Source organism: Leucoraja erinacea, chromosome 1 (genome assembly GCF_028641065.1).
Source record: "Leucoraja erinacea ecotype New England chromosome 1, Leri_hhj_1, whole genome shotgun sequence".
Taxonomy (NCBI): domain Eukaryota; kingdom Metazoa; phylum Chordata; class Chondrichthyes; order Rajiformes; family Rajidae; genus Leucoraja; species Leucoraja erinaceus.
In genome coordinates, this window is record NC_073377.1 from 151,512,341 (window position 1) to 151,536,878 (window position 24,538).

The 24,538-nt window shown below is 41.6% G+C and overlaps 2 protein-coding genes across 3 annotated transcripts in view; one reads left to right on the plus strand and one right to left on the minus strand.

The window, feature by feature from the left end:
- Positions 1–20,824, plus strand: part of etfdh (electron transfer flavoprotein dehydrogenase) — a 42,639-nt gene extending 21,815 nt beyond the window's left edge. Inside the window, exons 8-13 of one of the 2 annotated variants that reach the window (XM_055645868.1) lie at positions 1,071–1,211; positions 2,327–2,470; positions 2,947–3,115; positions 3,309–3,491; positions 6,597–6,818; positions 20,707–20,824. In XM_055645868.1, coding sequence (XP_055501843.1) covers positions 1,071–1,211; positions 2,327–2,470; positions 2,947–3,115; positions 3,309–3,491; positions 6,597–6,818; positions 20,707–20,801 — 954 coding nt within the window. In that variant the 3' untranslated portion in view covers positions 20,802–20,824. Of the gene's footprint in view, positions 1–1,070; positions 1,212–2,326; positions 2,471–2,946; positions 3,116–3,308; positions 3,492–6,596; positions 6,819–12,315; positions 13,388–20,706 lie in introns of those variants that run through there. The other variant, XM_055645861.1, reaches the window with a different exon arrangement.
- A 1,641-nt stretch (positions 20,825–22,465) lies between these two features.
- Positions 22,466–24,538, minus strand: part of ppid (peptidylprolyl isomerase D) — a 33,455-nt gene continuing 31,382 nt past the window's right edge. Inside the window, exons 8-10 of the mRNA XM_055645882.1 lie at positions 23,517–23,603; positions 23,339–23,381; positions 22,466–22,779 (exon numbers count right to left, since the gene is read on the minus strand). Of these exons, the coding sequence (XP_055501857.1) occupies positions 22,691–22,779; positions 23,339–23,381; positions 23,517–23,603 (219 nt within the window). The 3' untranslated portion in view covers positions 22,466–22,690. The remainder of the gene's footprint in view (positions 22,780–23,338; positions 23,382–23,516; positions 23,604–24,538) is intronic.

Below are 24,538 nucleotides of genomic sequence, written 5' to 3' on the forward strand. Positions count from 1 at the left end.
ATAAAATGTGAACATTTATTGTTGTTTCCTCATTGTCGCTACCATTGAATTCTGGAAGTCCCAGTTTCCTGAAAATATATGAATGCCCTCATCAAAAAAATGCAACAGTTCAAGAAGATGGATCACCAGCATGTTTTATTGAAAAAAATGTCCGAACTCTTTGAATAACTAAAAATAGATACCAAATCATCTGCACCCAAATCATTTCTACTTCTATCATAGGTCTCCTTCAATAGGTGTTTCAGAACCAGATATGATAGTCCTAATTGCACATTAACTAATGTCATGCACATTTAAACATCATCACCTTGCTATTGTATTTTAAGGCTCTGGCATAATTCCAAATATTTATTGTTTTAATTGCTGATCCATTCATGTTGAACCTTTTTATAGCCAAAGTTTCTCTACACAATTTCATACTGTGGACCTGAACTACAGTATGATACAGTGTGATACAGTAGAGTTGCTGCCTTACAGCTTGCAGCACCAGAGACTGAGGTTCAATCCTGACTACGGGTGCTGTCTGTACGGAGTTTGTTTGTTCTCCCCGTGACCGCGTGGGTTTGCTCTGAGATCTTCGATTTTCTCCCACACTCCAAAGACGTACAGGTTTGTAGTTAACTGGCTTGGTATAAGTGTAAATTGCCCCTAGTGTGTTAATGTACGGGGATTGCTGGTCGATGACGACCTGGTTGGCCGAAGGGCCAGTTTCCACGCTGTATCTCTAAACTAAACTAAACGGCCTGTATTTTATTTAAAATATTTTCCCCAATACTTGTTTAATTTCACTTTTATATATACCTTTGAGGCAAAAAGTGTTTTATTTGTTCACCATATTTATCCAACTCTTCCTGAAGTTTATCCCATTCGCAATCACAAAAAGCCATTTCTTTAATTTAGCAAATATTAGCAAATGTTTTAACAATTTTAATTATTTGAGCCAGATTAACTCTTAATTTTAGTTTTACAGTACTCATCAAGTCTTATTTTTTGGATAAAACTATAACTCCCAGCTAAAGCAGTCGTTGTGGTAATATTTAATGTATTTCTTATTTGCATTTTACTGGCAGATTTGGGTAATTGACGAAACAAAATGGAGACCTGGTAGAGTGGAGCACACTGTGGGGTGGCCCCTAGACAGACATACATATGGTGGGTCATTCCTCTATCATTTAAATGAAGGTGAACCATTGGTGGCTTTGGGATTTGTGGTAAGTGTATTAATTACTGCTGCACTTCTATCACTGTTTGCTGACTTATTTGTTGGATAGGCTGAATAAAATGGTCTTCATTTGTCCCGCTGAGTTACTCCAGCAGTCTGTGTCTACCTTAGTTTATTCCAAGTGCTTTACTATATTTGTCCGGAAAGAAAATCTGAGCGAAATGGTGGAATAGTTGCACAAGTGTGATTTGTTGCCATACGTCCATCTGTGGGAGATGATGGTGCGGGTTTGACTTTGTAATGTTTGGAGTGGGAAGTGTGTCTTCTATAGTTACATTTCCTTACATGTCTGACTATACCTACCATTGACATAAATGTCACAATTTTCACAAGTATAAGCATACATGAATCAGTTAGGTCAATCATAGAGCATTTGATCTGAACTTTTCTTGAGCTTCCAGCCCCACATGGTCCATTCCAAAACTGTCTCGGTAATATTGCCTGTCTCATACCCTGCCTCTATTTCTTTGCTGCTGAAGTTATCGAAAGTTGTGTAACTTAAATGGTACCATGCAGTCTTGGCCCACACCCCATAAATAGATCCAATCAAAATTTCTGCTCCCTTTATCCTCTTTAATGCTGTTAATCCATTCCCCATTGTTGATCTGCAAAGCCCCAAATGAAAACATCTCACCTTGTGTTTTTTAATTCCTTTGTGTATCTGGCAGGCAGGTGCCAGCTGTCGGACACCTTCTCATACCTACCCCATGACCAAGACCCCACAGATTATTTATGAAATATTGATTAAGATGGAAACTTTCAGAGCTCAATGGGTTTTACTTAAACAATTGATTTAGTCAATACATTTTGTGTGTCTTCAAAACCCGACCCGAAATGTCACCTATCCATGTTCTTCTGATCTGCTGAGTTATTCGAGCATTTGGTGTCAATCTATGATGTTTGTATTGTTACATGTACTGACTGATTATATTGCAATCCTTGTTCAAGAAAGCAAAAAAGAAAACTCTTTATGGCAGTGAAGTTTATTTCTTTGTCATCTTCAGTATTATTGGCGCACAATATCTTGGTGATTTTGCATTTAATTTTTTCACTTCTCTCGATTACAAAATCGGAGTTTATATTTGTTGTTTGTTTTGCTCTTAGGTAGGTTTAGATTATCAAAATCCATATCTGAATCCATTTAAAGAATTCCAGCGGTGGAAACATCATCCTTCAATAGCACCAACTCTGGAAGGAGGCAAAAGGATCGCCTATGGAGCCCGTGCATTAAATGAAGGTGGTTTGCAGGTATGGTAAAATGCCAGTTCAGTGCCTGGGTCGTGTGCAATATTAGCCTATGCAGATAATTTTCTGAAGAGATAGATATTTGTTGTTCCTATTAGTCATTTGTTTCTAATGCTACATAGTAATGGCTTTAGCTAATCCTTTACTCTGCCTGCCTCTTCCATTAAATTAAATTATCTCAATACAAAATTAATAAATTAAAATCATAGTTAAGTTCACAATAAACCCTTTCCACTGTTGTTATGTACTCCCATTGCCCTAACACTGCCAGACTATGGAAAATGATGAAGAAACATAAATCATTTAAATATGTGTATTTAGGTTATGATGAAAACCTTTAGAGATTTTGTTTTTACCTTTTATAAAGCTGCTAGGTTGAACAATGTCGATTGTTTTAGAATCATTGGCAAAGTGAATGCTGTCACAGATCTGTCAGGATAATGTATTACTTAAGAAACCTAAGCAAAATTATCTTGTAGTCTGTACCTAGACTCTCCTTCCCTGGAGGACTGCTAGTTGGCTGCAGTCCGGGATTGATGAATGTCCCAAAAATTAAAGGAACACATACTGCGATGAAGAGTGGCATGATTGCTGCAGATGTTGTCTTTAAGAAATTATTTCAAAATGATCACAAACCTGTAACTCAAGGTACGGATTTGGAAACCTTTGATTAAACTTTCCTGATAACAATCCTTCAAAGTTCGCGGTCCAAGGCATGTAACGTTGATTTTTAGATTTTTATTCCAACTTCTTCGCGCATTGTTAATAATTTTTAAGTCATTGTTTATTGGGAAATTGTTTCCTTTTCCAAAAGTAAAATATTGTTTTCACCTGAACTTAGGCCTTCATGTACCAGAGTACGATGTGGACCTAAGAAACTCGTGGATTTGGAAAGAACTTTATTCTGTGAGGAATATCCGACCCTCTTGCCATGGACCTTTAGGTGTTTATGGAGGAATGATTTATACTGGGATATTTTATTGGATCTTTCGAGGATTTGAACCTTGGACACTGAAACACAAAGGTGATTTAGCGCTGAGTTAGAATGTGAAATAAACAATAGGGATATTTGAGTTGAAATGGTGAAGATGAAACGGAAGTGTGACATTTGACTTGGGGAAATGTCATTTTATCTCTTCAGGATAAAGACCCCATGAATTGGACACTCGTCAAGCAGAAACCGTGATTTTTTTTTTAAAGGTAGTGATTAATACATCTAGAAAATCAATACCAGAAAAAATGTTAACTGTTTCTCTTTCCGTAGATGCTGCCCGACATGCTGACTTTTTAGCATTTTTACTTCAAAGATCCAGCACATGTAGTTTTTAGTTTGGATTTTCTTTAAAATAAATGACAATTTTAATTCCTGTACAATTGCTCTAACATCAATAACTGAAAATGAGCCAGTTCGCTCAGACCAAACGTCGGAAAGTTCAATTAATCAGACAAGAATTGTAAAGAGATATACTTAATCCTTTGGATACATGTCCTTCTATCAAAGCGAGAAAAATTTGTAAATTAAGGCTGTAAGTAGCAATGAAGGGGGAGGAACGGAGAGAATGAAGAGAGTTGTGTGATCAGGTAGAGACTGAGAGATTAAATGATGTACATTGTGCTGTCGGTTACAGTGAGAGGATAGTCTGGTTTGTTAATCTCTGCTGAGCTACTGGATGCAGTGTAAATTGAGGGGGTGGGAAGAGGACAGTGGAGAAAACAGTGCTGGAACTATGATATATAAAGCACCGCAGTTGCTGGAAATGCCAAATGAAAGGGAATGCTGGAACTGCCCAGCAGGTTGAGCTTCCTTTGTACAGGAGTCAACATTGCAAGTTAATAACACTTCATCAGAATGGGCCAGTTTTGCACAAACTGGTCATCTGTAACTGTTGGATCCAAATCTCTCCTGAGGACTGTGGCACTGCAAAGCCATGAGCGTGGTCAGAAGATGAGAGTTTGTTCCTCGTGTTTACACTGGGACTTTTGGAACAGTATAAAACGCCAAAGACCGAGTGAGCTAGAGTATTAAAGAGACAGGCAACTGGAAGTACAAGGTTACTTTTGCAAACAGCACAGTTATACAGCAAAACTTTCCCCTAATCTGCAATTGACTTTGCCAGTGTAGATGATACTATATTGTAGAAATGAATTGTGTCTTCACTTAGAAAGGATGTTTGAATTCCTGGATATTAGGAAGGGAAGACATAAAAAGGCAGATGTTGTATCTCCTGTGGTTGCATGCGAAGGTGCCATGGGGAAAGAGATTAGTGAACATAAATGATCGTGGGGGGAAAAGCCCATTCAGAATGTGGAAAAGGCAGGATAGATGTGCCTGGTGGCAGTATCTTGTTGAAGGCAGCAGATATTATGAAGGGTGTAGCTGCTAATGTGGCAGAAGGGAAGGACAAGGGGTATTCTCCCCTGCTTCTGGGTAGGAGGAGAGGTGTGAGAACTGAAATGCAAGCAATGGTCTTTTACGACCAAATATAATATAAGATGGACAATTAATGACACATTTGTCTAGGGTAAGATAATGATAGAACTAGAGGAGCTGCTGGTTTGCAGCGCCAGTCCCATATTAGAAACATAGAAACATAGAAATTAGGTGCAGGAGTAGGCCATTCGGCCCTTCGAGCCTGCACCGCCATTCAATATGATCATGGCTGATCATCCAACTCAGTATCCCGTACCTGCCTTCCCTCCATACCCCCTGATCCCCTTAGCCACAAGGACCACATCTAACTCCCTCTTAAATATAGCCAATGAACTGGCCTCAACTACCCTCTGTGCCAGAGAGTTCCAGAGATTCACCACTCTCTGTGTGAAAAAAGTTCTTCTCATCTCGGTTTTAAAGGATTTCCCCTTTATCCTTAAGCTGTGACCCCTGGTCCTGGACTTCCCCAACATCGGGAACAATCTTCCTGCATCTAGCCTGTCCAACCCCTTAAGAATTTTGTAAGTTTCTATAAGATCCCCTCTCAATCTTCTAAATTCTAGAGAGTATAAACCAAGTCTATCCAGTCTTTCTTCATAAGACAGTCCCGACATCCCAGCCCTGGCAGCTCAGATATTCAATCCTGACCTTGCATAGAGTTTGCTTGTTTCTCTCTAACAGCAGAGGCTTCCTCCAGCTGCGCTAGCTTCCTCACACTTACCAAGTGCATGCAAATTAGTGGGTTCATTGGTCACCGTAAAATGCCTCTTTTGTGTAGGTGAGTTGTAGAATCTGTGGCAATTGATGAGAATGTGGAGAGAATTTAAAAAAAAATAATGTAGGATTGGTGGTTGATAGTGGACTACAATCAAAGGGCCTAATTTTGTGCTGCATCTCTTCATGACTCTCCTAACCAAGCACAGTACAACACTCGAGACTCAGCATAGAGTTCAACATTTTTAGATAACCAAGATTTTAAATTGCATAAAGATTGACCAGTTCTGATGTAGGATCATCAACCTATAAGGTTAACTCAGTTTTTCTCCAACTCCACAGACGCAAACTGTGTTCTTGGGTATGAAACATCGCCTATGCATTTCCTGCACAGATATTGGCTGTCTCTGGGACCAGAGGCCATAGTGTCAGAATAAAAGGATGTATCTTTAGAACGTAGATGATGAATTTCTTTAGTCAGAGGGTGGTGAGTGTGGAATTCATTGCCACAGAAGGCTGAGGAGGCCAAATCAATGGATAATTTTAAGATGGAGTTTGACAGATTCTTGATTGGTGAGGGTGTCAGGGGTTATGAGTGGAAGACAGGAGAATGGGGTTGAGATAGATCAGCCATGATTGAATGGGCAGAGTAGACTTAACGGGCTGAATGGTCTAATTCTGCTCTTATAACTTAGGAACAGCGCTGTGTGCGTTGCTCAAGATTCCAGCATCTGCAGTCTCTTGTGTCTCCAGCAAACCATCTTAGTTGCTCTGCCACTGGTTAAAATAATCTTTATTTAGCCACTAGATGCTTATAAATTTCCACTAATTCTCGCCCATTCTAAGCCAGGAATTCAATTCCAAGAAAATACTTCAGCAGATGAACAACTGATAGTTCTTCATTATTCCAGAGTTCTGACTCTCAATGGGACAAGCGGCTGATGTTGCACTGGTTTGACTAAAATCATATCTGTCAAATTGCAGGTGCAGATTTTTCTCAATTAAAGCCAGCCAAGGACTGTACACCAATTGAATACCCCAAGCCAGATGGAAATATCAGCTTTGACCTTCTGTCCTCTGTGGCCCTTAGTGGAACCAATCACGCAGATGATCAGCCAGCACATTTAACACTTCTGGATGACAGTGTACCGGTAAAGGGGAACTTGGCTGAGTATGATGGACCAGAACAAAGATACTGTCCTGCAGGTATTTTTAACTAATATATTTTATCGTCATCTTTTCAGACATGAGGTCGTGGCGTAAATCCTTGCAACATAATCTCAATGACTTGGAGTAATTATATTTCATGTAGTTGACATGCATTGAAAAACAAACTATTATAGATTTTTTTTTGGCAGTGATGTTCACTTAATATTTTAAAGTATATTTGTCCTACCTTTTTGGGAATCAAGGGCTGATAGAGATGCTAAAGCTGTCAAGCAAAATTGAACTCAATCATAGAAACATAGAAAATAGGTGCAGGAGGAGGCCATTCGGCCCTTCGAGCCTGGTACAGCAAAAATCTTGTGGTTTTTGGTGATTGCATCACTTAACGAGTTTATGCAATAATTTATGCAATTAAATTTTATTTGGTTAATATCGTCATGGCAATTCCTGATAAGTCTTTAGCATTCAACAACATAGAAACATAGAAAAATAAGTGCAGGAGTAGGCCATTCGGCCCTTCGAGCCAGCACCGCCATTCAATATGATCATGTCTGATCATCTAAAATCAGTACCCTGTTCTGGCTTTTGCTCCATATCTCTTGATTCTTTTAGCCCAGAGAGCTAAATCTAACTCTCTTGAAAACATCCAGTGAATTGCCTTCTGTGGCAGAGAATTCCACAGATTCACAACTCTCTGAGTGAAAAATCTTTTCCTCATCCATCCTAAATGGCCTACCCCTTATTCTTACACTGTGACCCCCTGGTTCTGGACTCCCCCAACATCTGGAACATTGTTCCTGCATCTAACCTGTCCAATCCTTTATAAGTTTCTATAAGATCCCTTCTTAACCATCTAAATTCCAGTGAATATAAGTCAACCAATTCTTTCATCTTATGTCAGTCCTACCATTCCGGGAATTAACCTGGTGAACCTACGCTGCACTCCCTCAATAGCAATAATGTCTTTCCTCAACTTAGGAGACCATAATTGCATATAATACTGCAGGTATTAGTGCTAGTGTACGAGGAATGCTGGGGTCTGTGTGGAATCAGTGGGTTGAAGGGCCTGATTCCGTGCTGTATCTCTAATTCTAAAAATAAATTTATGAAGAAGGGTTTCGACCCGAACGGTCACCTATTCCTTTTCTCCAGATATGCTGCGTGACCCGCTGAGTTACTTCAGCATTTTGTATTCATTCCATCCTTTTGTATGGCTGCATTCCCTATTAACAGGTCTATTACTGCGCCTTATCTAGTAGAACTATGTACTGGCTCATAAAGCTCTCATGATTACACTTTTTTTTTAAATTACACCCCTTCTAAGGCTTTCATACTGAGGTGATTCTACTTAATGATATGTAAGTTGAAATCCAATGCTACTTTAATATTATTCAAACACTATCATAGTGTTTGCCTACATTCCTGCCTCTGTATCTTGTAATGACTGTTAGGAGGAATGTAGTTAATCCCCAGTAAATTAATCACCCTTTTATTTCCAAGGTCTATAATTATGGCTCCATAGGAAGAGATTTCTATGAGATCCTCCTTCATTGCTGCAGTGATGAACCCCTGAAACAGTATTAGAATGCCTCCTCCCCTTCTAGTTCTTTCCCCTAATTCTCTCCCCGGGAACATTGAGTTACCACCCCTGCCTCTTTTTTCTCTGTGACAGCAACAATATCATTCTCTTTTGTGCTGATCAATATTCTCACTTCATCTGCCCAAGGTCCAATGGCATCTTGCATTAAAATAGTTGCAATCCGTACTGGACAAACTTTGTTTTCCTTCTGTATTTAACTAGCACCTACCCTTTGCAATGTTCTGTATTACCTGGTGTACTGAAGTATAGTTTGATTATACTCATAGTCATTTTGATTTGCCTGGACAGCTTGCAAAGCAAAGTTTTTCACTGTACCTTAATTGGTACTTGTGACAATAAACTGACCTTAAAACCTTGAAACATGACAATAATAAACCAAGTCTTCTCTTATCAGCACTTGCAAACCACCCAAACTGGTTCCAGTTCAGGTGCAATCTGAAGCCCTCTGTTTCCGGACGACTGCACCACAAATAATATTTCATTAGCTCTTAAGCTCTTTTGAATAACCTGAGGTTGTGAAAGGTTTGATATGAGCAGGGATTGTCCATTGATAAAAGGAAGTACAATGGTTGGCCCCTAGATAAAGCACACCTCTATTAGATTGATTTAAGCATAAAATAATAATACAACCAATAAAAAGGAAATGTAATCCAAATCATAATTAAGGCTTAGGGCTCAGCACAGGGAAACCAGTGTGGAGTAAGGCAGGTCCAACAGAGAGGGGGAAATTGGTTGAAGAGCAGGTATGGTGTCAGGAGGAAGCAGTGAGATGTATAAGTGCAGTAGCTCAGGTAAAGCAAGGACAGTGGATGAACTGGGAAAGTTTACAACAGAGGAGGTTTAGCTGGAGGGATCTGTGGTGTATGGAGGAGGGTCAAATACGTTTCCTTATAAGGGCTGTTCATGATGTGCTGCCATCACTGCAAAACCTCAAACAATAGGTAGGTGGGGACCCGGCGTGTCCCTTGTGTTCAGAGGTGGCAACATTAAGGCATATTTGGTCAGGATGTAGGACTAATCTTTCTCAGGGTCGGTATACTTGGCAGCATAACCAGATCTTGTAGTGCATAGCTGCAACAGTTGAGAGGAGGAGAGCACAGGTGAATTCAGTAGACATCAGGACTGAGAGTGCAGCGATTCATTTTGTCCGTGAGGGAGAGAAAGGTAGAGGAGGAAAGTTTTCGGGCAGGTATGAGTCGGGCCAGTTACGGGGAGCCAATGCTTGGGAGATGCAGCTAGATTTGGGAGGAAAGCTTGTTGTTCCATAGGAAATAATGAGTACAAGGGTTTGAGGCAGTGTTATGGTCAGTTGGTCAGCAGATAGTATATTTATAGAACTGATGGTGCCTTGGGAGAACTTAGAGGACGAGGCTTATGAAAGGAAAAGGTTTTAGATATGTAGACGTGGGGGCAGAAGTTGTGCAGTGAGGATGGAGAGCAAGAGTAAGCAAGAGGTGGGTTGTAGAGGTTTCACAGCGAGATCAACCATGTCGCTCTTTGGAGAGCTCGGAATATGTGGACAGAGCCGTAAAGCAGATGTCAGAGGCAACAGAGCAAGGCAGTGGGTGGATTTGGTGGAGAAAAAATAGTGTCAGTTGGGGACAGAAAGAAAACGAATGAAATGCAGTATGTGTATTTATTTGTGATTGGAGTCTGGGGAAGTGTCTCATGCAAAGGTGACATTTGTGGTGTCACAAGTTTAATGATGAGCTAGGGTTAATGGAAGATAAGATACAGATATTTAGCATTTGTTAGAGTAAGCTAATTGGCTGGTGCTTCCTTTATTTAGTAGATACTGGTAACTAACATAGGTGGTGAGAGCAGGTATTGAGGAGGTTTGTTCTGGGACACTAGAACCAACTGTTGAGCCTTCTCGAGGTGTCGTGGGTCTAACTCAAGGAAACACCAGTGAAGGGAGGTGCCCACTTGATAACCCCAATGATATATTGCTTCATATAGATCAGTTTTATTAAAGAGCTAGTTAACATGTAGGTAGCTGTTTTTTTGCTTTCGGAGATATTTATTGTCCTTTGCATAAGTTGGTATATTCAGATAGTTAGATAATATTCTGGCTTTTGGCTTGGGTTTCTTAGTTGATCGCTTATCCTGGAGTTATAGCACAAGTACTTTTTTTTAGTATAATTTGTCTTTTTGAGCAACCAGACATTTAATATCGACATATTTTAATTTAGTTTAGAGATACAGCGTGGAAACAGTTCCTTCGGCCCACTGAGTGCGCACTGTCCGGAGATCCCCACACGCTAACACCATTCTACACACACTAGGAACAATTTATAATGACACCAAGCCAATTAACCTACAAACCTGTACGTCTTTGGAATGTGGGAGGAAAGCGAAGATCTCGGAGAAAACCCACACGGTCACGGGGAGAACGTACGCACTCCATACAGACAGCACTCGTAGTCGGGATCGAACACGGGTCTCCGGTGCTGCTAGTGCTGTAAGGCAGCAACTCTACCGCTGCGCCACCGTGCTGCCCCTAATTGTTTACAAAAGCTCCCAGCTGTGGTGGTGACCATTGGTGGCCAGTCCGTCTATCAAGTTCGGCCCATGTACAGACAAATAAACTTATTTTCTGATTGTTTAAAGATCTATTTACAGCAAGTTGTGAAATTGGTAAATCTCATCAGCATATTGAATCACATATTGACTCAGACCAGGTTAACACGGCAGTTTACCTTCCCAAATAAACATTGGAGAACCGGCCTCACGATCACTTTCACTGAAACCAGCCTGCTGTTTTCAGCTATTAAAGACTCATCCAAAATCTCAAACTACCATGATATTTGGTTCTGTACTGTAGCCTCTACAATATCTCCACTCTCCTCCTGCATTTCAGTAAAATGCAATTAATTGTTCTATTGTGTTTGAAGGCTGTGAATTTGTATTCCATTTCAGAGGTTGCTCAGATAGTTCTAAAACTTGACCTAAGTGTGTAAAATGATGCTGCTTCAGCCAATTAGATATTTGATGTCCGTTGAGTTGAAATATATGAAATAATTTTCAAATAAATTCATTAAATGTTTTCACATAGCTAAGAATAGGGATCTGTGCGCAGAAGGTTTCACCCGGAGTGTGGTGAGTAACTGGAATGCTCTGCTGGTGATTGTGCTGGAAAAAGAGTGTCTGACGGCATGTAAAATGAGCATTTAACTCGGCATATAAGGCTATCAGCCAAGTACTGAAAGATGGGATTAATACTGATGGATGTCCGCTAGTTATAGATGCAGGTCTAATTTCCATTTGTATATTTCCATGACTTTAATTTCCACTTTAAAAATAAGATGTTCAGTCATTTGCGTTCAAATATTCCAGTTGACTGCCCCTGCGTATGTATTCTCCAACGTATCCGCTCCCCCGACCCCTTAAACCAGGTAGAGACATGGAGCTCCCTCCTCTGATTCCAGGGTCTTACTAACAGCTCACCATTTCCAGAAAACTGCTGACACGAGGAGAGAAGAAACTGTGATAGATCGAACACAGCTCGACAGAGGCCCTATTGAATAGGGCATCTGAATGGAAGATGGTCAAATCAACATCCATTTTCCAATTGGAACAATCTATGCACAAGAGAATAGTTTTAATGTTTCTCCTTCAGGTGCTATACAACTATGTCTACACAATGACCATTAGTCAAAATCGCTTCTTTCTGACCTATTCATCTGTGTTCTTGAAGACTGACATTTGATTTGTATTTGTGTGTATCCATTCTCAGCAATAGAAAGGAATGCATGTAGGATTCCATGAGTGAATCTCATCACCATCTTTTATCTTCCCAATTGCTTTTACTGATCAGTTCAGTCAGTTCTGGAGATTTCTTTGCGTTTTGGTGCCTATGAGTTTTACTATTTATCTTTCATATGTTCGTTCCTGCGTATACTTTACTATATGAATCATTTCTTTCCCCACCCATAGGTGTTTATGAGTTTGTTCCTTTGGAAAATGATAACGGAATGAGATTGCAGATTAATGCTCAGAATTGTGTTCACTGCAAGACGTGTGATATTAAGGATCCCAGCCAAAATATCAACTGGGTGGTGCCTGAAGGAGGTGGTGGCCCTGCTTATAATGGAATGTAAACACTCAACCTGATCCAACAGCCTAGCTACAGTATTGTGTTCTGGCTTATTGTATATTACTGGAATTGTTAGGTCTGAACTCAATGTTCATATTAATTGTTCAAATGTAAATTAAAAATGGAAGAATTACATTTTTCTAATTAATATATGCTTCATTCTGGTTTCATTCAGGAGAAATGTCAGTCGAGCAGATACAAATAAAAGAGTGGCCAGTATTTATTCTGTAACCTTGCTAGGTTGTTTTTATCAACATCATTAGATGGCAATTAATCATTACCTCAAAATGAGAAGCCTTTAATTTTAGTTAATCCACAAATGTAATTGTACATTGAGTGAAAATGATTTGTATTACTAATTGGCTTCTCATTGGATTTAATTTTGGCAGTGTGTTGGCTGAAATTGCTTTGTACAATGGTTTGATGTCATTTAGTATTGTGGATTTAGTGCCGTTTATTACTTGAGAAACAATTCTTGTAAAATAAATGCTACCATAAAATTACTTCAACACTAAGTACTGTAATCAAGGAAAAAAGGAATAAAACTAGAAATAGTTCCATTGTGCCTTATATCCAAAGTGTTACCTTTCAAATATGGTCAGTAACTTTGAGAAGCTGATTGTTACGTTCATATATTACAAACCATGATTTTGTTTAGCAAAAATATTTTAATTTAAAATGAGCTCTCGTAAAATGTGACTGAATATCAACTTACACCAATGCAAACATTTTAATAGTATGGGGAGATAATAATTAGACATGTTTTAATTATAAAATTTGCCCCAGTGTAATTATAATGGCGGTTTTTTGTGCTGACTGCATCATTCAAATGAGTTAAATATGTATTGTGTTATCAGAATGTAAATATAAACTTGTAAATATTCAGTTTCTAATAAAATCATCTGTTCAAGATTTTTGGGATTATCTATTTTCTAGATTGGCCCTTTCGCTCAGTGAAAATTCCCTCCTTTGAAATATAGGTTTCACTGCAAGACGATCAGTTAGAGGGGTTATATAGAATAGCAATATAGCATGGAAACGGGTCCTTCGGCCCAAATTATCCATGCTGACCAAGTATGCATTCTGTGATAGTCCCATTTGCATGTACTTGGCTCATATCCCTCTTTGCTCCTAATCATCTGTCAAATGTTTTTAGAAAGTCGGAATCGTATCGTTTTTGTAGGTTCCTCATTCCAGTTACAGACTACCCTCCGAGTGTCAAAAGCTGTCCATGAGGTCTCTCTTAAATCTCTCCCCTCTCACCTTAAGGCTATAGCCTCTAATTTTAGAATCCTGGATTCTGGAAAAAAGACAGAGTTCATGTTATCCATGCCACTTATGATCTTGTACATCTTGACATGGTCTTTCTTCGGTTCTTCAAGCTCAAGTGAGATTTGAGCTACCATACAGCCATACAATAAAAATAACACAATACACATCCCCCACACAGCGGAATCAAAGTTTCCCACTGGGAGGGAAGGCAATAAAGTTCAGTCATCTTCCTCTTGTTCACCCGTGGTCGGGGCCTTTGACCCCTCCGCAGTCGCCGCTATGGCGGCCCGATGTGCAGGCCCTCGTGCTGGGATGACGGAATTCCAACGTTGGAACGGAAGAACCCTCTCAGCAGCTTGGCGTTTCCGAATTGGCCGCTCCCTACCGGAGACCGCAGCTCCTGAAGTTCACAGGCCGAGCTGGAAGCTCCAACACTGGCGATCCCTGGCAAAGGATCCCAGGACTCCGCAAAGTCAGTGCCGCCCGCGGCTGGGAGCTCCGCAAACCACAGCTCCACGTCAGCTGGCCCAACACCCCAGAGCTCCACACGGCGATCCCTGGTAAGGCATCGCCGACTCCGCGATGCTAATTCAGTGCTGCGCCACCGCTGGAGCTCTGGTTGGTCTCTGGTAGGAAAGGCTGCGCCAATCCAGATGGTAGGCCGCGAGGGGTGGGGGCGAAGATGCGACACGGAGAATAGAAGCATCCCGACCAGGAAGTGACTGGGAAATGGTTTCCCCCTTCCCCTCCCCACCTCCCCACATAAAAACGATAAAGAAACCTCCAGGATCATACTGTTAAACAGACTAAAAATAACAAAAAGAGTGAAAGGACGGACAGACTGCTGCGAGGCTGCCGCGCGCTGCTCCACCCGATAGGACAGGTTTGCAGGTTTTTAAGTCTCAACTATCCAGCCTCTCCCTGGAGCTCAAACCCAGGTAACATCCTGGTGAATCTTTGTTGTACCCGGTCAAAATGAATGACATCCTCCCTACAGCCGGGTGACCAGAACTGCACACAATACTCCAAATGTGGTCTCACCAATGGCTTGCAGCTCCATCACGATCTGCCACCCTTTGTTCTCAAATCCCTTTATCAATGAAGACAAGCGTACCAAATGGCCTTCTTCACCACCCTGTCATCGAGTCCACATGACTTGCACTTTCAGCAGCGGGAAGATCAAAAGTTCAAGCCTCACAGTCACAGACGTTGGGTTTGGTGAATTATTACAATTGTGCCACATCAGCCAGTTGATTGTTGAAAACATAAAATGGGATTTGAGCTCAAAGCCTACACCAGATTAAGCAGCCTTTAATTATGGGTTGCGATCCTGAAGCTTGTTTCCTGACACCAGTATATTTACCGTCAGTCCTTTACTTATTTATCTGTGTACACATAGAAACATAGAAAATAGGTGCAGGGGTAGGCCATTCAGCCCATCGAGCCTGCACCGCCATTCAATATGATCATGGCTGATCATCCAACTCAGTATCCTGTACCTGCCTTCTCTCCATACCTTTAGCCACAAGGGCTACATCCAACTGCCTCTTAAATATAGCCAATGAACTGGCCTCAACTACCTTCTGTGGCAGAGAATTCCAGAGATTCACCACTCTCTGTGTGAAAAATGTTTTTCTCATCTCGGTCCTAAAAGATTTCCCCCTTATCCTTAAACTGTGACCCCTTGTTCTGGACTTCCCCAACATCGGGAACAATCTTCCTGCATCTAGCCTGTCCAACCCCTTAAGAATTTTGTAAGTTTCTTGTATTACAGTTCTCTTCCACTGCTCAGCGATCTATTAGCGTGATGGATTGTTTGTCATTTTTAATATCTAATCCATTGAATTTTGTTCATATCCTATTATTTATGTCTCTCCTGCTATTGCTTTCTCCAATTAATGTAGATAAGCTTCTCTACACTTACTAACATCCCATTTCATGCCATTCACCTTAACTACATCATATACATAACCTCCCCCTTTTATGAGGTGGTAACAAAATATTTGATAAGAGTCACACACTGCCTCCACACCCTCACTTGTACCTAGGCGATCTTCTCCATCCCAATATGCCCTACCCTTAATTACCTCATGCTTGTTATGTTTATAAAATATATTTGGATTTCAATTCCAATATTTGATGTCCTCCCTTTGCTTCCCTAATTTTCCAGCTATTTCCATTGCATATTTACTGAATTATTAAAATTCACCTCAGAGCATTTACTTCCTATTTTGTCTTTGTTGTTTTCCACAACAGTTTTGGGATTAATCGTCCCAAAATTGGCTCCTCCACTGAAACGTCTTCCATCAGTTCAGCTTCATTCCCTAAAACTAAATGCAAACTTGCACTCCTTATTTTTCTTGCTATATACTGACTAATATTATTCTGAACACAATTTAGCAATCCCGTTCCCTGTCATATTGACTGTGTCTCTTAATATAAGGATAATATAAACCTCCCACTTCACCGCCAGCTTGTGTTTGGAGAGCCACTCTGCACTACCAACACTGATTGTCCCTCTCTTTTGTTCAACTATACTGATGATTGTTGGCGCATGACACGGGGGATTACTAACTCTGAGATCCTGCTTCTTCCCTGCATTTACCTGCAAGACCTTGTCCTTTAAGTTATCCAAGTAAGAATTTCATTGGTCTCTCTCGGACGTATGACAATAAAACACTCCTGACAAAGTACAAAGGACATTTATTGTCATGTACACCAATTGGTGCAGTGAAATTTGAGTTGCCATTGCAGCACACAAATAAAATAAACACAACTTTATAGAATTTAACATTAAACGTAAAAAACATCCCCCCCACAGCGGGGTCAACGTTTCCCACTGTGAGGGAAGGCAGCAAAGTTCAGTCAACTTCTTCGATGTTCACCCGTGGTCGGGGCCTACTGAGGCCTTCACAGTCGCCATTATGGCGGCCCGATGTTTCAGACCCTCTCGCCAGGGTGATGGAACTCCGGCGTCGGAACAGAAGAACACTCAGCGGTTTGGAGTTCCGAAACGGCCGCTTCCTCCCGGAGACCGTGGCTCCCACAGTCCATAGTCCGCGCAGGGCGGAGCTCCAACACGGGCGACCTCGGCGAGAGATCCCAAGTCCCGCGTTGATAAAGTCAGCGTTGCCGTGGCTGGAAGTTCCGCAGACCACAGCTCCACGATGTTGAAGTCCGCAGGGCCGGCACTCCGGAGCTCCAACACGGCGACCCGGGTAAGGCATCGTCCCGCTCCGCGATGGTACCTCAGTGCTGAAGCTGCAACTCTGACAGGAAAGACCGTGCCAATCCAAATGGTAGGCCGCGAGGAGGGGGCGAAGATGCGGCTCGGAGGAAGGACAAATCCTCGCCCAGGTAGGGACTGGAAAAAACGCTTTCCCCCTTCCCCCATCCCCCACATAAAAAGACTAAAAGGCCTCCAGAACAAAACTTTTTAACAAACTAAAAAAAGGGTGAAGAACGAACAGCTGCAGGCGAGGCTGCCCCACTCTATGACGCCACCACTCGACTCTTGCGAATCCATGTTGTGATACAGATATGGCTGTTCATCTTTTCCCTCCAGGACTTTCTGTAGCTGCTCATTGATAGATAAAATCATAGCATCTGGAATCAAGTCATCAGAAACATCTGTCCCCTAACTATTAGAATCTCGGACAAATCTTGCGCACACAACCTTCCTCTGAGATGGCAGTCAAATACATAAGGTGGTGAAGAAGGAATACAGGATACTTGGTTTTAGCAACCAGAGCACAGATTAATAAGATCAGGGAAGTTATGCTACATTTATAAAACACTGGTTTGGACATCGCCGGAATACGATGTATAGTTCTGGTCTTCGCATTAAAAGATGGGCATGATTGGACTGGAGAGGGTGCATTGGATATTCTCCAGGATGTTGCCTGAATTGGAGCATTTCAGTTATGAGGAAAGATTGGATGGGCCGGGAATTGTTTTCCTTGCTGTGGAAGAGGCCGAGGAGGCAATGATAGCTACATGCAACAATTTGAGGGAAGGTAGACAGTATGAAACTAGGGAGCAGAGATTTAGGATCAGGGGTAAAAGGATTGAAGGCGATCTGAGGAAGAACCTATGCATCTAGAGAGTGTTGTGATCTGGGACGTGCCACCAAAATTGATGGAATAACATTACAGTCACAAGCTGGTCCATTTTTTAAATAACAATCTATATCAGCTATATTAATTTCAAGAAAAGATGAATACATAAGTATTAGAGTCAAGGTAAGGATTTATTCCATAAGTATTGATGATAAAAGAGCAATATTAACTGTCAGTCCCAAAGACTAAAACAATGTTTTCTGTTGTTAGTGAAGCTAACTGGGCAAAAGGTGATCTCAACATCATTTTATTCTGCACATTACTTCCATTTCCATCAAAAAACGTGAAAATTTAATGTTAATTCATGTAAATACAAGCGTTATCCTTGTTGCAACTTGCATTGTTCATTCTCTTTTTCTCCCCTGATAACGAAAATGAGGAATTAGTGCCAGTGACTATACTGCTCCATTATCCCAAATTGAAATCCGGCAATATGGGCCCCAGCCATGCCTGCCTCTTTGTAGGGTACGTCGAACAATCCCTGTTCCAGTCGTACACTAGCTCTATCCCCGAACTCCATCTCCGCTACATTGACGACTGCATCAGTGCTACCTCCTACACCCACGCAGAACTCATGGGCTTCATCAACTTCACCACAAATTTCCATCCTGCACTCAAATTCACTTGGACCATCTTCCACATCACTCTACCATTTCTTGATCTGTCCATCTCTATCACAGGAGATAGACTATCGACTGCCAACTAACTCCCACAGCTGTCTAGACTATACTTCTTCCCACATTACCTCCTGCAGACTCTATCCCCTGCTCCCAAATACTCTGTCTACCTCGCATCTGCGCTCATGATGAGGTGTTTCATACTAGGACATCTCTGAGATGTCTTCATTGTTTAGGGAACGGGGGTTCCCCTCTTCCATTATAGATGAGGCCCTCACAGTGGCCTCCTCGGTATCCTACAGCTCCGCTACCCCTTCCCTAGTTGCAACAGGAACAAACCTTGCACCCCATCAGCCGTCACATACAGCACATATGTCTACAGCAGCGGCCTCTGCAGCCTACCCCTTCCCTAGTTGCAACAGGAACAAACCTTGCACCCCATCAGCCGTCACATACAGCACATAATCCACCAACATTTTTGCCACCTCCAACGGGATCCCACCAGCCACATCTTCCCATTTCCATTTACCGCAGAAACCGTTCCCTCCGCAACTCACTGGTTAATTCATCCCTTCCCACAACAAATCACCCCCTCCCTAGGTAATTTCCCATATCATGCTGGAAAGGGTGCAGAGAAGATAGAGGTGTGCAAAATCTTAAGAGGACTAGATCGGGTAGAAGCACAGTGACTCTTGCCCAGAGTAGGGGAATCGTGAACCAGAAGGCCATAGATTAAAGGTGAAGGGGAAAAGATTTAATAGGAACCTGAGAGGTAACTTTTTCACACAAAGAATGGTAGGTGTATGAAACAAGCTGCCGGAGGAGGTAGTTGAGGCAGGTACTATCACAGGGTTTAAGACACATTTAGATGGGTACATGGATAGGACAGGTTTATAGGGATATGGACCAAGTGAAGTAGGCGGGATATATGTAGATGGGACGTGCTAGCCGGTGTGGGCAGGTTGGGCCGAATGGCCTGTTTCCACACTGTAAGACTGTGTGAAAAGTGTGGGAAAAGGAAAAAAATAAAACGTAGTGCCTGTTAAAAAAGTGTTTTTTTTGTTCAAACCCAATAGGTGGTGCTATAAGACACCAGTTTTATTGTTCTTGGTTGAGCATTTAAGTACCACTCCTAATATTCTTTAGCCTGGTATCAATTTCACTGTCAAATCATCCTGTTGTGCGTTGTACTGTTGAGAGAATATCTTTCACTGGACACGAGTAAAGAACCTCAATGAGTGCAGATTTCAAGTTAACGTGCACAAATTTAGGCAAACATCAAATTACTTCCTTGGAGTATTCGAACCAACGTTAATAATGATAATGCAATAAGTTTATTATTTAAAGACAAAATTTAATAGTTTCTTAACAGATACATTGGAAGGCTATTATCGAATGAATTCAGATACTACCATTTGCTGCTAATAGTACACATTTTCATTTCAACTTTAATAACTGACAAACTTCTGACCAGAAGACAAACCACCAAAAATATCCAACTTATGCCTCCAATATATTTCGCAAAATAAAATTCATTTGGAATTTGACAAATTTATCAATGGACTTAAATACTGATGGTCAGAATACCAGTCTGCAAGAGGGATATAGACTAAAGGGCCTGTCCCACGAGCATGCATGTGGCAAGCGCGACCTAACGTTGTCACTTGTGCCGCACGACCTCGCGGAGCCGTACGGAGTTGTGCGGGACTGGTCCTGACATCTCGCGGGGCTTCGAAATACTGACACTGTTCAAAAATTCCGCGCAGCAACGGCCTGCCAGCCCCCAGCCGCATTGAGGCTGTACGCACCGTCTCGATGCCTTACACAGCGTATTGACGGCGTATGCCTAACGCGGACATCCCGCGGACTTCGCTCGAACTTCACGTCAACTCGTACGGGATCACTCGACCTCCGCGCGGCCCCCGCTTCCCGTTTGATCGCGCTCGCCGCATGCAGTCACATGCTGGTGTGACAGCCCTGTACGGGGATCACTCGACCTCCCTGCGGCCCCGCTTCCGGTTTGGTCGTGCTTGCCACATGCAGTCGCATGAACGTGGGACAGGCCCTTTAGCCATCATTTGTCAGAAGTGTAATATTGGAGCACCAATGAATAATGAATGGTTTAATTCCTCATTAAACCCCATTGAAACGTTGAGGGGTACAATTGTTTCTTGTATCACTGCGATTATTATAATTTGTTTGTATCATTGTGTGCTTTTTGCAGAGGAAAAGAAAAGTGAAAAGTTACAGAAATCCGGTAACAACTGGATCAATGTCCCACAAAATGTCATTGTCAAGGACAGTACAGTTGACAGATGAAAATGTGCCAGAGCTAAATGTGGTCAGTTTTTCCAATAAAAAGGGTAGATCACCCATTTTGTGCTTCAAGTATAAATAGAATGTTGCATTTGAAATGCCATTCGTCATTGATTTTCAATTTATAATTAAGCTGGGTGAAATGAACTCAAAGAAATTCCGGGCCACAATGTAAAAATATTCTGTTCATAACTTTTAAATGTTGACCTCAAGAATCGGATGAACAGAACATGCTCTGGCTGTGGCAGTAGGTAAGCTTTGGAAACCGAATTTGACAGCTCAATGTTCCAGGTTCGACAATGGCTTAACTAAGGGTTTCTATGATTACAATGGGATCGTATGGTCATAAGTGATAGGAGCAGAATTAGGCCATTCGGTCCATCAAGTCTACTCTGCCATTCAATCATGACTGATCTATCTCTCCCCCCTAACCCCATTTTCCTGCCTTCCCCCACTAACCCTTGATACCCATACTAATCAAGAAACTATATCTGCCTTAAAAATATCAATTAACGCCTCCACAGCCTTGTGTGGCAAAGAATTCCACAGATTCACCACCCTCTGACTAAAGAAATTCCTCCTCATCTCCTTCCTAAAGGAACGTCCTTTAATTCTGAGGCTATGACCCCTAGTCCTAGACTCCCATAAGTGGAAACATTCTCTCCACATCCACTCTACCCAAGCCTTTCACTATTCGGTACATTTCAATGAGGTCCCCCCTTCATTCTTCTAAACTCCAGCGAGTACAGGCCCAGTGCCATCAAACGCTCATCACAAGTTAACCCACTCATTCCTGGGATCATTCTTGTAAACCACCTCTGAACCCTCTCCAGGGCTAGCACATCGTATCTCAGATATGGTGCCCAAAATTGCTCACAATATTAAATACTAAAGAAATTTATTAAACTGTAAAGAGTGTAAGAAAAGTTGTGTAGAGGGGCTGGCCCTTCATTCCCTGGAGCAGAGGAGGTTGAGGGGTAACGGTTGAGGTATATAAAGCCATGAGGGCCAGAGATAAGTTGAATAGTCATCTTCCCCAGGGAAGGGGAGTCTGAAACCAGAAGACATAGGTTTGAGGTGAGAGGGGAAAGATTTAAAAGGTACACGAGGGGCAATTTTTCACACTCAGGGATGTGCGTACATGGAATGAGCTGCCGGAGGAAGTGGTTGAAGCAAATACAATTACAACATTTGAAAGACACAGGTGCACAGAAAACAATAGTTTTTAGAGGAATTTGAGCCAGATGCAGGCAAGTGAAACAACCTTGGTTAGGCAACTTGGCATACATTAATGTCACCGACCGACGGACCACGTCGGAGTGAAGACGCTGCCGCCGGGAGGAACAACAATTACAGAAGGGCTCAGGCTTGGCTTGAAGATGCTGCCGCCGGGAGGACCCGTGGGGAAACCGCCGTGAGGGAGTGGGAGAACAAAGGTGGGATACATTGTAACTTTTTCACCGTCCTTTATGTGGTGACTATTGCATACCCAAGCAAAGAATTTCACTGTGACTTGTCACATGTGACAATAAAGTATAAAGAATTCACTAATCTCTTTCAAATGGAAATAGTAATTTAAAGGCATAAGCGTTCTTCCAGATTTGACTTCTCTGATGTAATTACTGTGAAGAGTCGTAAACAGAAACATCATCCTCTACGGCAGGAGAAACAGTTCAGACCTTTGTTTTCGATATTTATTTTAATATTTTTAACAATTCTATTACAAGTAGTGCAGCTAAATCCAAATGTTTACCCACCATCTAAACTCTATTGTTTTTTTCGACAATAGATATTCTCCGACAAACAAGCTACAGGCTCACACATCAATGCACTCAAAATTATTCCCAAAATAAACCCGGGGCTGTTCAGGACTGTAAACAAAAATTCGATTATTAAGCAAACATTTTTGCATAAGTTGCTTTTTCCTTCTCTTTTAGTTCCTTTTTCTTTTGCTTCACTCTGAGTATTTCATTGTTTACAGCTGCAAAAATGTAACAAGAAGGCAAAGTTAATATGAGAGCCACAGACAACAGCAAATTATTTTCATATGCATGTGAAGGTATCAGTACCAGCCAAACACTTAAATCCCCCTTCCAATTCCTACGCAGACCTTTCTGTCCGAGGCCTCCTCCATTGTCAGAGTGAGGCTAAACGCAAATTGGAGGAACACTATCTAATACTTGGCTTGTGCAGATGACAGCCCAGTGGTGTGAATAATGGTTTCTCTGACTTCAAGTAATCCCGGCACTCCCTCTCTCTCCATCCCTCCCCCACGCAAGTCGCACCAGCTTCTCATTCTCACCCAACAAACAGCTAACAATAGCTTGTTTCCTTTATCATCATTTTTTTTTGCGTATCTTTCATTCATTTGTTCTATATCTCCCTACATTACTGTCTATATCTCTCGTTTCCCTTTCCCCCGACTCTAGTCTGAAGGGTCTCGACCCAAAACGTCACCCATTCCTTCTCTCCAGAGATGCTGCCCTGTCCCACTACGTTGCTGCAGTATTTTGTGTCTGTCAATGATTTTTACAACTTGCCTTTGTCTTCGGGTGTTATATCCAGAGCCTTCTTAAGATCATTCTAGACAAAAACAAAAAAATATGTGACTCCAATGTTTTGCTGGTACTTTTGAGTTCTCTTTTCAATATATTCCATTCAATTCTTTGTCAAACTTTGTGTTCAAGAGATTAAGAAATTAATAATGTGCTACTGTACCAGTGCCTGATCGTAATCCTTCTTTGCTTGCCAAGCCTGAGCCCTTCTGTAAAGTGCCTTTGTGTTTGATTGATTAATTGCCAGAGCCTTTTAAAGGAAATTGTTTAGTTTAGTTTAGTTTAGAGAAAAAGCACAGAAACAGGCCCTTCGGCCCACCAAGCCCATACTGACCAGCAAGCCCCACACATTAACATTATCCAACACATATTAGGGACAATTTACACTTATACCAGGCCAATTAACCTACAAACCTGTACGTCTTTGGAGTGTGGGAGGAAACCGAAGATCTCGGAGAAAACCCACGCGGTCATGCGGAGAACATTCAAATTCTCAGGCAGCACCCGTAGTCGGGATCGAACCCGGGTCACCGGCGCTGCAAACACTGTAAGGCAGCAACTCTACCACTGCACCACCATGCCGCCCTTATGAGATATGAGATCTGTTCCCTGTGATTTAATAAATCTTCAGCATTGCAGTGGAAAAAGCAAGGCAGGGCAAATGGATTTTACTGCCCTCCACATCCTCTTCCCCTACACATACACATAATAATAGGAATTTGGCTCAGATAGACAAAGTAACAAGCTATTTTACTTTCCACTTCACCAATACCGATGGTAGGAACAAAGTCAGTGTGTCAGTGTGTGTGTGTGTGTGTGTGTGTGTGTGTGTGTGTGTGTGTGTGTGTGTGTGTGTGTGTGCGTGTGCGTGTGCGTGTGTGTGTGTGTGTGTGTAACTCATCACATTCTTCAAATGCCCAGATAACTCGATTGTACAATTATTCAGTGATCTGAGAAAAATGCATCAAATCCACTGATTAGGCATTTAAATTTAAAAGCAATGAAAAGTTGGATTCCTCCATCAATGAAAACTTCAGTATATTTTCTAACAAGCAATTATATACCACAGAATTACAGTTTTCTTTCAGTCTTTCCAAGATCCTTAAAATGATATTGTTTCTTACTGAATTAGATTAATGGCCTAAAATTTCATAATTTGTGTGCAGTATTTGAGCAAAACCAATA